The sequence below is a fragment of the Abramis brama genome (genome assembly GCF_963993115.1).
Source record: "Abramis brama genome assembly, chromosome: 21".
Taxonomy (NCBI): domain Eukaryota; kingdom Metazoa; phylum Chordata; class Actinopteri; order Cypriniformes; family Leuciscidae; genus Abramis; species Abramis brama.
Window position 1 is genome coordinate 24,068,836 of NC_139983.1, and position 14,387 is coordinate 24,083,222.

Consider the following 14,387-nt stretch of genomic DNA (forward strand, 5'->3'; position numbering starts at 1 on the left):
GCCGATTCTAGGCAGCCCTGCGATTTCACCCGAGGGGGACAAACACGATTTCATCACCGAGGGAGACCCCCCAACCCCCCACCCCCCAGCTACGACCCGAGATTTAGTGCTGTTTCTCACCCGGGACTGAGAGCAGGGGAATGAGAAAAGGTGAACTTTGCCAAAGTCGTCTCCGGTGACGAGCAGTCTCTTTGCATATGAACTGCACACAGCATTGATGTCAGTCCCATCTGAGCCATCCGGCCACAGACCTAACACAAACAGAATATACGTGTCATTTTCTTTGGCTGTATGCTAATATTTATGAAAGAAAACACTACAAAAAGAACTCTTTTGTGTAGTTATGGGCATATGAGGAAGACTGTGACATGTTCAGCTATATTTATTTACTATCACTGAAAAATTAAACTATTTTAAAGAAATGTAATATTATTTTTTGTATTATTTCACACTGCCATGCATGACATAAAACATAAACCTTACCAAAAACATGGAAGCCCAGAGTACAGGTGAAAGTGGCCCATTCAATATCCCGGGTGGTCTCCACACTCACAACTTGCTTGCACACAGAGGGAATCCCTAAAAGACAACAATGAATTTATAATATAAATGGATGGATTTAACAACCAGGAGGCCGGGGTCCACTAGGGGCCCTCAAGATGACTTAAAACAGTGTTTCTCAACTGGTGGGTCGCCAAGACCGTTTTGAGTGGGTCGCGGAGAGAGCAGTCAAAGAAACAACAACAACAACAACAAAATACATAATTCTAAGTGTTTTTCTTTATTTTGAAAGACGTGTTTCAGTTTCCTGATTCAGTATCTGCTGTCAGATGAGATGTTGTCAGGCTTTGTCAGTGTCATTCGAAATAAAAAGTCTCGAGTCAAAAAGATTGAGAATCACTGATTTAAATAAAAGTTTATTATTGAGCATTTCCATGTAACAGTGTTTGGAACTTCAGCCATACTTTATTCAAATGTATTGACTGAATTCATTTAACTAACTAATTATGGTTGTGGTCAAGTAATGAAGGAAAATGTACAATGCCACTCATGCAACTATGCAGAATGGCTAATATTCGTCCTGAACATGATCACTAACATCAAGAAAAGATGCAAAAAAAATAAAGTATCAGTCCTCAAAGTAAAGATACTTACAGTAAAGGATCTCATAGTCTCCTGAGTTGGATACCAAGTACTGAGAATCCACAGACCAATCCAGATGGGTGATGAAACTCGAATGACCCTGTGAGCAATAACAGACAGCGAGTACGAACGTTAAAAACAACCTTATAATGAATGAGACAGATGTGTGTTTGTGTGCATGTTAACAAATAATAATAATAATGTGGCAGTGTTTTTGTTAAAACTATTAAAATATCCTTTTCATTATAAAAATAAAGCTGAAATAAAATATAAATATTAGAAAAACATTTTGGAAAAAAACAACGGAAATTAGAAATAAAATAAAATAAGTTTTAGTTGAAGTACTAAAATTACTTAAACTAAAACTTAAATAAAAATAAATTATAGCTTAATAAAAAAGGGCAAAAACAACCAAATGAAAATGTAACTGAAAATATAAAAATAAAATCTAATTCAAAATAATAACTATAATATTAATATAATAGTATAGAAACAATCAGCTGGTCTATGATCTGATCTATGGTCTATAATAATCTATTACACTCATTAATTATACAAAACAAGTCATATTTTGCGTAAACATACTTACTGAGCACTTTCCAACTCTACTGTATTTCTTGCCATTTTCTGCCACAGCATAAATGTAGATGTAGTTGTCATGTGACCCGACTGCAAGGAAATTACCATCTGGAAGGAATAACCGAATCAATTGCAGAGACTTTAATGAGCACTAGTTTCTGGCTAACTTCCTAAAGTTTTCCCAGCCAGCAGTGAAAACGCTGCTAGGAAAATTAACTCTAACCTGGAGAAAAGCGCATAACCGACAGCTGTTCGTTCCCATCCGTGTGCACCGTGACGAGATCCTTCGATTCAGTATCGAGAACAAGCCACCTGCGCAGATTGATAATGAGTGAAAGGATATTATTAAACACACAGGTCTAAAGAACCTGAAACGCAATAAAAGGTTAGACTCTTAGATGAGGTCTTCATCCAAAGCCTTTATTAGGAAAAAAAAAAAGGAAATCAAAGACGGCCGAAGAATGCCGCTGGGATGGTATTGTGTTCCTGTGTGGCATTAGCATAATAATACGTGTTTGGGTCTTTCATGTAATACTCTATTAGACCACTTTCCTGAATTGCAATGATGTGTCAGGGACCCCATCGATAAAAAGAAATGGTCCGCCTCACCTGCCCATCTGTGTTCCTATAGCAACCGTTGCCCCAGAAGGGTGGAAGCCGGCCGATTGAGCGGCGTCCTGTCCATGAGGGAAACACACATACATGCTCAATCAAACATCCTGTCAACACAAATGCGGTTACATCTCAGCCTAAGGAACACCAGAGCTCTTTTCATTATAGTTGTAGTAGTGGCAAGGTTTTCAATAACAAGAAACCGATGTGCAAGCTGTGAGATGACACTACAGTAATGCAAGTGAAGCCTACAGAGGCAGGTTGCTCACCTCCAATGTTTTGGACCAGATGGGCTGATGGGAGCCTGAATCCCACAGGCAGACATGCTTGTCATAGCCACAGGTGAGGAACTGATGCTTCAGCGGATGTACGGTCAGGCCCCATAGCTCATCTGTGTGGCCCTTACAATCAAACAGATGCAAACATTTGGTTTGAATTTCAAAGAAAGTTTCAAACATCAATCATATTCTGTATTAGATCCACAAACCGAGTTACTCCTTTACACTAAAAAGATTCATTTTCTTTCAACATACAAGGGAATAAATCCGCAGTCAAACTCATTAACATTACTACTAGTAGTGATGCACTGATTTGAATATTCTGTCTGATACTGATAAGCCAATAATTATTTCATTATTTATAATAGAATACAGACTGAATACAGAAGTATATGCCTAAATCGTTTTACAATAAAACATTTAAAAAAAAAAAGTAAATCGTTTTAAATGCGAAAAGTGAATGTAGGCATATTCCCGATATGGTAACACTTTACTTGAAGGGGTGTGCATAAGACTGACGTGACACCTTCATAATCATGACATGACACGTCATGAATAGGAAGGAGTTTTTATGCATGTTTATGACAACTGTCACTAAGTATCATTCACTCAATTATGACATTTTTAATGCAAATATGACATTGTTTGAGATGTCTTTGTCATGACAACTTGACAAACCAATATATCATAACCTGTCAGTGTCTTTGTCATGACAACTTGACATTACCAAGACAACATAATCTGTCATAAACATGACATAGCAGATTAATTATCAAACTTAAGAAACTACTTAGCTTTATGGATTGAATTTGTCATTAAAATTACACAGTTATAAAATAATTTGACAGAGTATTAACACTTAATGACATTTTAATGACAAATTAAATTTGTACCACTGTAGTTGAGGTCAAGAAAAACATTCATGACACAGTTATAATGGCCTCATGACAGCCAATGTCAAAACCAACCACATGACAGTTTAATGTAATGTTAACCCATAAAGCTAAGTGGTTTCTTAAGTTTGATAATTAATCTGCGGTGTCATGTTTATGACATATTTATGACAATTTATGTTGTCTTGGTAATGTCAAGTTGTTATGACACTGACAGGTTATGATGTATTGGTTTATGTCAAGGTGTCATAACAAAGACATTTCAAACAATGTCATATTTGCATTAAAAATGTCATAATTGAGCGAATGACACTTAATGACAGTTGTCATAAACATGCATAAAGCCTCCTTCATATGTATGACGTGTCATGTCATGATTATGAAGGTGTCATGTCAGTCTTATGCACACCCCTTCAAGTAAAGTGTTACCTTAAATTCTAAAATTATATATTTCATAAAGATACTCGAATAGTGTTGAAAAAAGTTAAAAGTTTTTTTCCACACTATTCGAGTGCCTTGGAATATCTTTATTATTTGAGCTGAACTATCCCTTACATCAAAAGAGCACCGAGATAAGGAATTCACACCCCGTGCACCACTTTTTTTGCATTCTTTGCAATTGTTATATATTTTATAATTTAATCATTTCAATATATTATATTTTTAAATATTTAAAGGTCTCATCTAAATGTAAAAGTAGGGAGAAATATATTGGAAATCCCAAATATATAAAATATTGATCAATACAGATAAATTACTTTGTCTAAATAATTAATTTAAAGATTTATTTAAAAAAAAGAGAGATCAAAACAAAACAAAATAATGAGATAAAAGATTTCATTTAAAAATAATGCAACAAAAATCAAAAGTGAAGTTAGGCATCACAACATGATAATGCACAGCATGAAAAATGTATATTAATTTTGAGATTTATTAAGGATTTAACATTCAATAATTTAAATATTTGTAATCATTTAAATATTATACATATGTAATAATTTAAATATATTACTGAATATGTCATATTAAATATTTTAATTATTATAGTTTTATATTTTAAAATATAAACTAATTATTTTGTTAAAATTCTATTACTGTAAAGACAAATTTAAGTGAGTATTTCTGGTAAGGTCTGAGAATTATAAATGCCCAGTCTTCAATTTATATATCCAATATTGACCAGTATAGACACATTCTTCTCTAAAAAGTATTTTAGTAAATAATTAGATAGAACTTAGAAATTGGTTAATAACTATGGTATCATTTATTAAATTAAATATAAGTCTATATGTTATATATATTAAGTACTTCAAAGACCACAGCGGACATTGGAAAACCATGGTTCTTTTCTCAGTTTTATTCTATATCCATAACTATTCATTTACTCTTCGGTATTGTACATATACTAGTAAACTTACCTGGGTGATGGGGATAAACTCTCCATCCAGACTGCCTTGTAGGACATAGTTTTTGGTGGTGCCAATAAGAACCGTTTCTCCCCGTCCTTCAGCCACAGTTCGAATAGGGCCATATAACTCGGGCACCTGAAAGTTACATATACATATGGTAAATTATGGATACCTGCTTGAATCTGGTACTACTATTCAAGCATATAAATGCATACTGCATCAAAATGATATCCAAGTATGCCTTACCTCCACTGTTTGAATATTTTGATAATTTTCATCCCATGAGATGAGTTTACGGTCCTTCCCACCTGAGACCAGCGTCCCATTTCTCAACATGCAAAGTGCAAAGACGCTTGCCTCATGTGCTCCCTGAATGGCCAAGCTAATACGATTAGAACCTGTGAGCCATGACCAGAAAACAAGCATTATACAAACCTGTACTGTAAACCAGCATCAGTAAAACAATCAAAGGTGTTCACAGCCTATATGAAAAGAGTCTTATTGATTTGTGTAAAAATGGAGCACAATCTCTTTTATTATCACTAAATAAAGAATGTTTTGTTGGTAGCAGCAGGCTCACCCTTAGATAACACACAGCTGTTATACTGTACAAACAACATTCATAATTGAATTTCATAAAATACATATTTTACAAAGTTCAATGGAGGTAGGCTTATACAAAACATTCAAATAAATCACTAAATAACTCACTAATAATCATAAACCATTTATTCTTTTACCTTTGCCCCACACAAGTATATTTCCACTCGAGTCTCCAGTGATGGCGTCGCCATTTTCTGAAAAAGTCACACACAATACAAACTTGGGCTTCTCTTGTTTCTGCAAGAAACATAAATATTACTTTATTTTTAAAGCAGAAATGCAATAGATGTATCACACACACACAAAAATATGATAATACATGTGTTTTATATATTCTAAAACTACACAGTGAAATGTTTGGACACATTTGACTGAATTTATGTTTCTCATGATCTTAAGAGCCTTCAAATCTAAAGGCTTATGCTTGAATGCTGGAAATTAGTTTTGGAGACAAATACAACATTTTTGAAAGAATTTAATACTTTTATTCGCCAAGGCCAAAGACACATTAAATTGATCAAAGGTAAAAGTAAGCACATTTATAATGCATCAAAATATTTAGATTTCAAATAAATTCTTCTTGAGAACATTTTTATACATCAAAGAATCCTGAAAAAAAGAACGGTTTCCACAAAAATATCAAAAAATCATCTTTCAACATTGATGATAATAATAAATGTTTCTTGAGCATTAAATCATCATATTAGAATGATTTCTGAAGCATCATGTGACACTGAAGACTAGAGTATTGACTGCTGAATAAATTACATTTTAAAATATATTAATATAGAAAACAGTTATTTTAAATTGCAATATTTTTTTTTACAATATTACTGTTACTTGCTGTATTTTTGAGCAAATAAATGCAGCCTTGGTGAGCATAAGAGACTTCTTTCAAAAACATGAAACAATCTTATCAATCCCAGACTTCTGAATGGCAGTGTATACATTTCTTAACTAAAGTAAAATTTTAGTTCATTTTTTATAGTTAATCCCATTATGCACCAGATGAAGCTAAAAAAGTTTTAATTGGAACTTTTTTCATCACAACATAAATAATTCATATACAGTATTTTATAGTTTTGATGTGTCAAAACATTTGACTGCTAGTGTGCACGATGCACATGCACGTTTTACCATATCTAAACATGCATCATGCTATCATTCATCAAAAAATTAAATTTGAATAAAATGGAAAAGTTTCACTGAATCTGACCACAAAGTCTTAAAGAAGATTACCTCAAAAAGACCCTGTTTTTTCACAAGAGACCCTTTTTCTAATGACCAGAAGTAAAGATGCGACTTTCCACACGTGACAATTATATTAGCATCTGTTGGGTGGAAATCAGCAGCAAAGATTGACTCATTTGAGCACTGTGAGGGCAGAGAAAGAGAAGTTGTAAAGATGTGCATAATAAAAAGAATCAGTTTACTTGTGAACTCCCCTTGTTGACATAAAAGGTACACTAACACAAAGTAGGCACTACTATCAATTATGAAGCACTCACCTTGACTTCAGCTAGTCTTTCTTCCCTCTGCCAGTCCCACACAGAGAGAATGTGGTCATTGGAGTCATCCACAACACACAACCAGCTTCCACCGTTCTGAATGTTTTAAAAGACATTTTTATCACTCTAAACTCTTATGACAGTTACATTTAAAGAAAAGAAAATACAGAAAGTATCACCCACAAATGTAGGCTGTATTTTGCTGTGGCACGACAACGTTTATTTGGTAACATAATATAGAGTTGACTGTCTCTTACCGACTTGGAGAAGGAGAGGCAGACCAGAGCTCGGTCAAAGAAGCCGGTTCCAAGGATGTGCAACGTGTTCAAACTCACAGAGTCCCACACTCGCACGTGAGGAGCCAACTGCTGCCAGACACAGACAGACTCACTGAGCATATTAGACCAATTCAACTTCTATTTAAAGCATGTGGATTTGAGATTGTGATCATGCACATTTGTTATGACAGACTCCTGAGGCGCATCTGATAATTAGGATATAATGCTAGATCAAGCTATTAATGGTTACGAATGACACCGGTTTAAAATATCTGAGCTGAATAACCAATCTTACTTTTCCATCTGAGGATGTGCCAGCCACTTGTCCTGTTGCTATGGTGATTTTATCGGGATGGACAGCGAGGCTGTAGGGGAAGAGAAAAGAGGTTAAAGATGTGGACAGCTGGGACTGTTGAGGAGGGAGGCGATGACACAGCAGTGAGAGGACATCCCACATTCATGTCTCTTGAGTCAATGCCATCACAACACAATGACTTTGAACATTATGAGTCACAGGACCGATCATAAACACAGGAAACAGATCATCTACATTTTAATCACAGGTCTTTGGTTTCTGTTGATGCTTTTCTTGCTCAAGGCCTTTGACTTAGATCTGACATTCTGTAAATTCATCTAAAGATGAAAAAGTAGGAGGTTTTCCGTGTTTAGAACAAAGTCTTCTGACAGTAGAGTGATCAGTTGTGTTGTGGCTGTGTTAGTATTTGAGTAAGTACATGTAACTACGTCACCTTAAAATAAATTGTAACCTTAATTATAATTTTTTTGTTTAAATCTTACTGACCTCTCATGGAGGTTGAATAGTTTTATTAAGAGAAAGTTAAGTGGAAAATAGGATGTTCAAATAGGGAAAGGCCTCAATATGAACCTGACACTTCAATGTTAAATTTAGTTTAACTAATTTGATTACATTTTGGCCCGGGTTAAAAGACAGGGCTTAGATTAAGCCAGGATTAGGGCTTAGTTTAATTAGGGCATTTAAGTAGCTTTTATAAACGTGCCTTAAAAAAAACATTACCGGTGTGAATCTTGAGACAAAACAATGGTACTAACATATATTAAGATATGTCAGTGCACGTTGCATTCGGTTAAAACAGCTCAAACATGCACTGTAGTCTAGGACTAGGCTTCAGCCTAGTTTGAGAAACCGGGGGTTTATGTATAAAGTATTAACTATAATTCTGAGCTTTTAAATGGCTCATATCCCATACTCTCATGCCTCAAACAGAACTATTATGGTATAACACAGAGGCAAAAAACAGACTCTGGGATGACAGTGGAATGAATAATAACCTTGAGTGACACAACTAATGATACATTTTCTGTAGAATTGCACATCAAAGCAGAAAATTAAACAACATAGCTCAGAAATCCTTTATTCAGCATAGGTTTTAAGAATGCAGAATATTTAAATAGGCTAATAATTTAAGCAGCAGCATGTTCTTTCAACATGGCAGTTTATTAAAAAATCTGAGGTGATGAAAAGATGTACAAGTGTAATGTACAAGTCTAATGATCTTACAGGGTGTGACATCAGTGTATGCTATGATGACCACATGGACAATGACATCATACTGACAGAAATGTAAGTCTTACCACTTGATATCATCAGTATGTCCAGTGTAGTGTCTTTGTAGTTGCTCATCCACATTATACAGCACGACAACAGAGGCGATGAAGTAAACCGTTTCCCCCGTCGGGAGCAAGTACAGGTTGGATCGACAGTCGCGGCCCCGGTAACCGTAACTGGGTCATAGTTAAAGTCACCGTGGAATCAAAATTGTTTTTTTTTTTTTATGGAATATTTAAGTATTTATTATAAATGATTTATCTGTGTACATCATTTTTTTTAAATTTCTGTTAACTTCCCATCACAGCAATAGCAAACCACAACCATCCAATCAATTCCTTGTGTCAAAAATCAAGTCCCGCCCTACATTTTTTCTTGTTTGAGAAGCCATTTCACTCGGTAACGGTAACTTCCGGATTTCATGGCAATTTTCAGAGCAAAAACTACTCTAGATGAGCTTAACAATGAACAAACCTCAGCAATGAAGGGCTTTTTCCATGAAAAGCCTCAGTTCTGTCTAACAAAGTCCTTTTCAGGGAATATACCAAATGCATTATGGGTAAGAAGTGCAGAAAATATCCTACTCCAACAGGCTGCAGTGCTCAGATGAGCCAGAGAGAAACAGGGTATATGATAAGACATCCTTCAAGCTTCAAAATTCAGCAACTTGGAATGAGAATATGGATTTAGTACATCACAGTGAATAATACTTTCTTTTGAGGTCCACGTTCAAAAAGCTTTACATTATGCACAGTAATTTTAACATGACTTTGACCTAGAAACCACATCCATCATTTAACTTGTGACATTTTTACAAGCTCATTCTCTGTGCAATAATAAATCAACGGGTAATTCAATCTTACAGCAATGAGCGTTCAATACAAGAATCAATCTAAATGCAGCTCCATTTCTATTTCACATGCAGCAATAAAAGGATACACCCAGTCTAGTTTCAGTTTTTTAGGAGGCAAGTCAGCCTTTGTTTCCAGGCAGTATGTGTCCACCAGGTCTTTGGGCATGTACATGGTGATGGGTCGTCCCTTCAAATACATTTTGACATACCCTTCATCTAGAAAAAGCAACACAGATTTTTAGAGCAAGAAAATGCATGGGTCACCGAAGGATCGCTGTGACATCTGTTGATGTTAATGTCACCAGATTTTGACTGAGATAGAATAATGACTAGCTTTCAAAAGTTTGGGGCCATTTTCTTTAAAAAACAATTAATACTTTTATTGAGCAAGGATTCATTTTAAAGCTTTTAGCATCAAATTCATGCTGTTCTTTTGAACTTTCTATTCATCAAAGAATTATGAAAAGATGTATAATGGTTTACACAGAAATATTAAGTAACACAACTGTTTTCAGCATTGATAATAATAAATGTTTCTTGAGCGGCCAATCAGAATATTAGAATGATTTCTGAGGGATCATGTGACACTGAAGACTGGAGTAATGATGTTGAAAATTTAGCTTTGCCATCACAGGAATAAATTACATCTTAAAATATGCTATTTTAAATTGTAATAATAGTCCACACTATTATTGCACTAATACAGTTCTTGCTGTATTTTTGGTCGAATAAATGCAGCCTTGAGACTTCTTTCAAAAACATGAAACAATCTTACTGCCCCAAACTTTGAATGGTAGTGTTAATCCAAGACAAAATAAAAGGATTTTATCCCAAAAGGAGAATTAGAAGGAATTGCAACATAGTGTTTAGAATAATATAAATTATATTCTGAAAATAATTAAATAGGTCAGTGAGATTTAAAAGGTAATGATTTGATACATTTTATTACGTACAGTATTTGAGATACAGTCCATTTAAATGTAAGGACAAACATTGTGAAATCAAATGCAGAAGCATGTGAATACAGCAATTTCATGGTTTGGTAAATTAGTAATAGACACAAAATAAAGTCACATATGCATGCATGCATGCAACATGATGGAAAAGGAAATGGACAGTTAATAAAATGCACACTTGAACAAAAGAAATCTATTCAAAAGCAAAAAGACATAAGTGTGAACATACATGGACAGAAACAACATGAAACTAAACCAAATCAAAGTGTGACAATCAAAACAAAAAGAACGAAACAGAACAAAAGACACATAAAGATCTTTAACACCTGACTAAGGCTAATATTACAGCTGTTTTGCTTAGTAACAGATTTGAAAATACTGGCTGGGAGATTTGATTGGACTCCTGTAAGAGGGCATATCTGAGGGCGAGTGGACTGACTCAGAAGTACACTTCCGCAGAGGAAGGGTAAACGGAGGGATCTTTCGGCTGCCGAGCCGGGCCGCTCTGTCAGACACAATCTTGGCCTCTGACGGGGTGTTCGCAGACTGCGAGGGCACGGTTGACGTGGATTTGGGGGGTTCGGCGGATCCGGTCCTTTTTGACGGTCGGTGCAAGTAGATCTGCACGGTTACTAGGTGAAGTGGTCAAATTGGACAGGGCAGGTGCAGGAGAGGGTGGAGAGGTGGGATGAAGTATAATATAATCATGATCAGACATGGTCCAACAGATTTAGATTCCACCATACTAACAAGACGACAAGGCTTCCACAATACTAAGAAACCACACTGCAAAACAATCGTTTTCGCCATCAGTATTTTTGTCTTGTTTTCCATAAACATCATTAAAGCAAGATCAATTCAGCAAATTATCATTTTCAAACAATATATTTTGAATTAAGAAGTTTATATTCTTAATTCTAATCTTAGCCTACTATTCTGGCAAAAAAAAAAATGTTTTAAGCAAACATTGAGCAAGATTTAGAGATATTTATGCTTAAAAAAGTCAATGAGATAAGAAAAATAAACTTTTATAAACTAAAAAAAATCAAAAAATATCTTTGCAAAAAAAAAAAAAATACATATATTTGTTTTATTCATTTATTTTTCTTACAAATTTTGGTCTGGTTTTTGAATATATTTACTTTTTTTCTGGAAAGCAAGCCAAAAATGCAATTGTGAAAATGATTTTTACAGTGCTGATTACAGTGGGTAGGGAATGCGCATATGATCTATTATCCTAGAGGAAAACCAGGAATACTGGAAACAAACTGAAAAAACGTATTCTGAAGATACATTACTTTAATTTACTTGCCTTGCGAGTTTTTTTGTGACTATAAAACACAGTGAGTCGTTCACCAAATTTTACATCAACATCGAAGACTATATAGTTCGGGGAAAATAATTTCCACCTAGTGACACTGCACATAGATATGCATGTGTCTGACATTTAATTTTAGATTTATGATAAACATCAAACTTCAGTTTCAGAGGGGAAAGAAGAGCTAGTTGACACAGGATGATAAATGCCCTTTACGGGACTGAAATAACAAATATGTGTGCGTGGAGCAAAAAGAGGCATTAAACTATTGGACTAAAACCATCCAGTGAGCTGCTGTGTGACTGCAGGAAACTGTTGTGTTCCCATGGTGCATGTGGAAAAACAAGTGCCATGAGCAGTGAGCAAAACACCCAGGAGCTGTCAGAGCAGCATCACTCAAGAGTTACCAGCTTGTGTTTTAGCTCCACTGCTATCAACCACAGGTTGGCATCACTCAGAAGGGTGTTACAGAGTGCACATTAGTTTATTGGGAAGGGTGGCATGTCTGGAGGAAGGTGGGAGCTTCTATCACACACGCTTTTGTCTAATCAACCCAGACCTTTACGCAAGACAGCTCTGTGGGAGCCGATTCTGTCATAATATGAAGCCAGAGCTGTCAAAGTCAGCCAGATTACCATACTTTCTAGAATACCAGTTTAAACTGTATAAAGTGACATTATATGATTCTTACAGCTGAAATGTAAACATGTCAGAAACCTCATTAAGACCCCTTAAAATCACAGGTTTGTGGCAAAAATCATTTAAAAATCTAGTTTAAAACACGTAAAATTCTTAAAAATATACTCTTTATATTCATGTTGGATTCATATGGTTTAAAAAAAAAAAACATAACTCTAAAATAAATATTTTCCTTACACCTTACATACATGTGAGTGTACACATCTTAACTGAGATTTAACTTAATAGTTTTTAAATATATTTTTCAAGGTAAAAGTATTTTGTTTACAAATAACATTAATTTTTAATTAATAAATATCATAATTTTTTTAAATGCACTACATGACATTTTACCTCCTGCACTAACCTTGCCTTGTCATAAAAAGCTCAAATTATCTGATATTTTAAGCGATTTATTGACCTTGACACACAGTCATGAGTCTGCAGGGGCGTCTATGATGTCATTTCCTGTAAACACTGGTTGTTCATGGGGTCTTTATTTAAATCATTTTACAGTATCTGGCACTTCATAAATAATGATTCTCAACTCTACCAGCTGTCATTGCATGTGTAAGCAGAGTTGTAATTGCCTTCTTTAATTGCTGAAGTGATTTAAATAACTTCCCTCTGGCTTCGAGAATCAAGCTGTATCCACAGAGCTGCTCACACAAGGGGCAGTTGACAAACAGTGCCTACCTTTGCAGTGTGTCACACGTCGCATCCCTTCGTGAACGTACAGAGACAGAGACAAACATGTAAGATGGCAGAAGATGGCTCATGGAAAGGCAGATCCCTGTTCATAAGATCCCACGTTTCCATGTCTGGGTAATTACTCTACAAGCTCCTCCGGGAAAGTCGTTTCATTTGTCAAGCGCTCTATTTAACAATTCTCCACTGGTGTTTGATTAATTTGGTGTACTGTATATTTAACATCTGGAATTGCTGTCTTGATGACTTCAATTAATCACAGTTTTTGGCACAGTTAAATACAGCAACTGGGTCAAATATACAATAAGGAACATGCAAATTCCGCCTTCAGGCAGAGGAGTTAATTTTATTCTGCCTCATAAGGCTGCGCACACTGGACGCTCTGCTTTAAACTGATACCAAATCTAATTGGCTCTGACATTCCAAAGAACTGCTGCTGAATTCCTTTGTATTCTTTAAAAAAATGAAGACTGAACAGCTTTCGGACCAAAACTGATGTATAATAGATAAACACAATGACTATAAACGCCTATCGGACCTTGAAAATTTCAAGCTTCTTTTATTTGAAAAAGACTCTACAGAGTTATGTTAATTATTCTCTCAGTGCAGTTTCTATGCTTATATTACAGTAAAAATTTTATATTAACAGAATTTATTTTATATTATAGTTCTAATTTTGTGAGCAAATGCATAAAAAATATAAATTTGACAAAAATATAAAAGCATAAAATATAAGTATACAAACACAAAAATGAGAAACAGTGGAAATGTTTTTGGTAAGAAATGATGTTACTGATAAAAGAAAAGCAGGTAATTGAACTGCGAAATGAACTGAAAGAAGACCGTACAGCACAATATAGACAGTGAGCTTCATGAGCCATGACTGGAGAGCACAAAGGGAGAAAGCTCTGGGAAAAAAAAAATTCCCTTGAATTTCCCACCTACTAAATGAGCTGAATTGCTGCTAAACAAAAGAACTTCTG

At 35.0% G+C, this 14,387-nt stretch overlaps 1 protein-coding gene across 4 annotated transcripts in view; it reads right to left on the reverse strand.

Annotated features, from left to right (window-relative positions):
* The window catches only part of eml1 (EMAP like 1), a 53,464-nt gene that overhangs the window by 1,153 nt on the left and 37,924 nt on the right, over positions 1–14,387 (reverse strand). For 2 of the 4 annotated variants that reach the window (XM_084096900.1, XM_084096902.1), the window contains exons 6-21: positions 9,831–9,960; positions 8,918–9,067; positions 7,599–7,668; positions 7,283–7,390; positions 7,026–7,121; positions 6,757–6,891; positions 5,655–5,754; positions 5,161–5,312; positions 4,924–5,049; positions 2,604–2,735; positions 2,332–2,399; positions 1,946–2,034; positions 1,733–1,830; positions 1,156–1,243; positions 484–579; positions 121–251 (exon numbers count right to left, since the gene is read on the reverse strand). In XM_084096900.1, the coding sequence (XP_083953026.1) occupies positions 121–251; positions 484–579; positions 1,156–1,243; positions 1,733–1,830; positions 1,946–2,034; positions 2,332–2,399; positions 2,604–2,735; positions 4,924–5,049; positions 5,161–5,312; positions 5,655–5,754; positions 6,757–6,891; positions 7,026–7,121; positions 7,283–7,390; positions 7,599–7,668; positions 8,918–9,067; positions 9,831–9,960 (1,769 nt within the window). Of the gene's footprint in view, positions 1–120; positions 252–483; positions 580–1,155; positions 1,244–1,732; positions 1,831–1,945; positions 2,035–2,331; positions 2,400–2,603; positions 2,736–4,923; positions 5,050–5,160; positions 5,313–5,654; positions 5,755–6,756; positions 6,892–7,025; positions 7,122–7,282; positions 7,394–7,598; positions 7,669–8,917; positions 9,068–9,830; positions 9,961–14,387 lie in introns of all 4 variants that reach the window. The other 2 variants (XM_084096899.1, XM_084096901.1) reach the window with 1 other exon arrangement.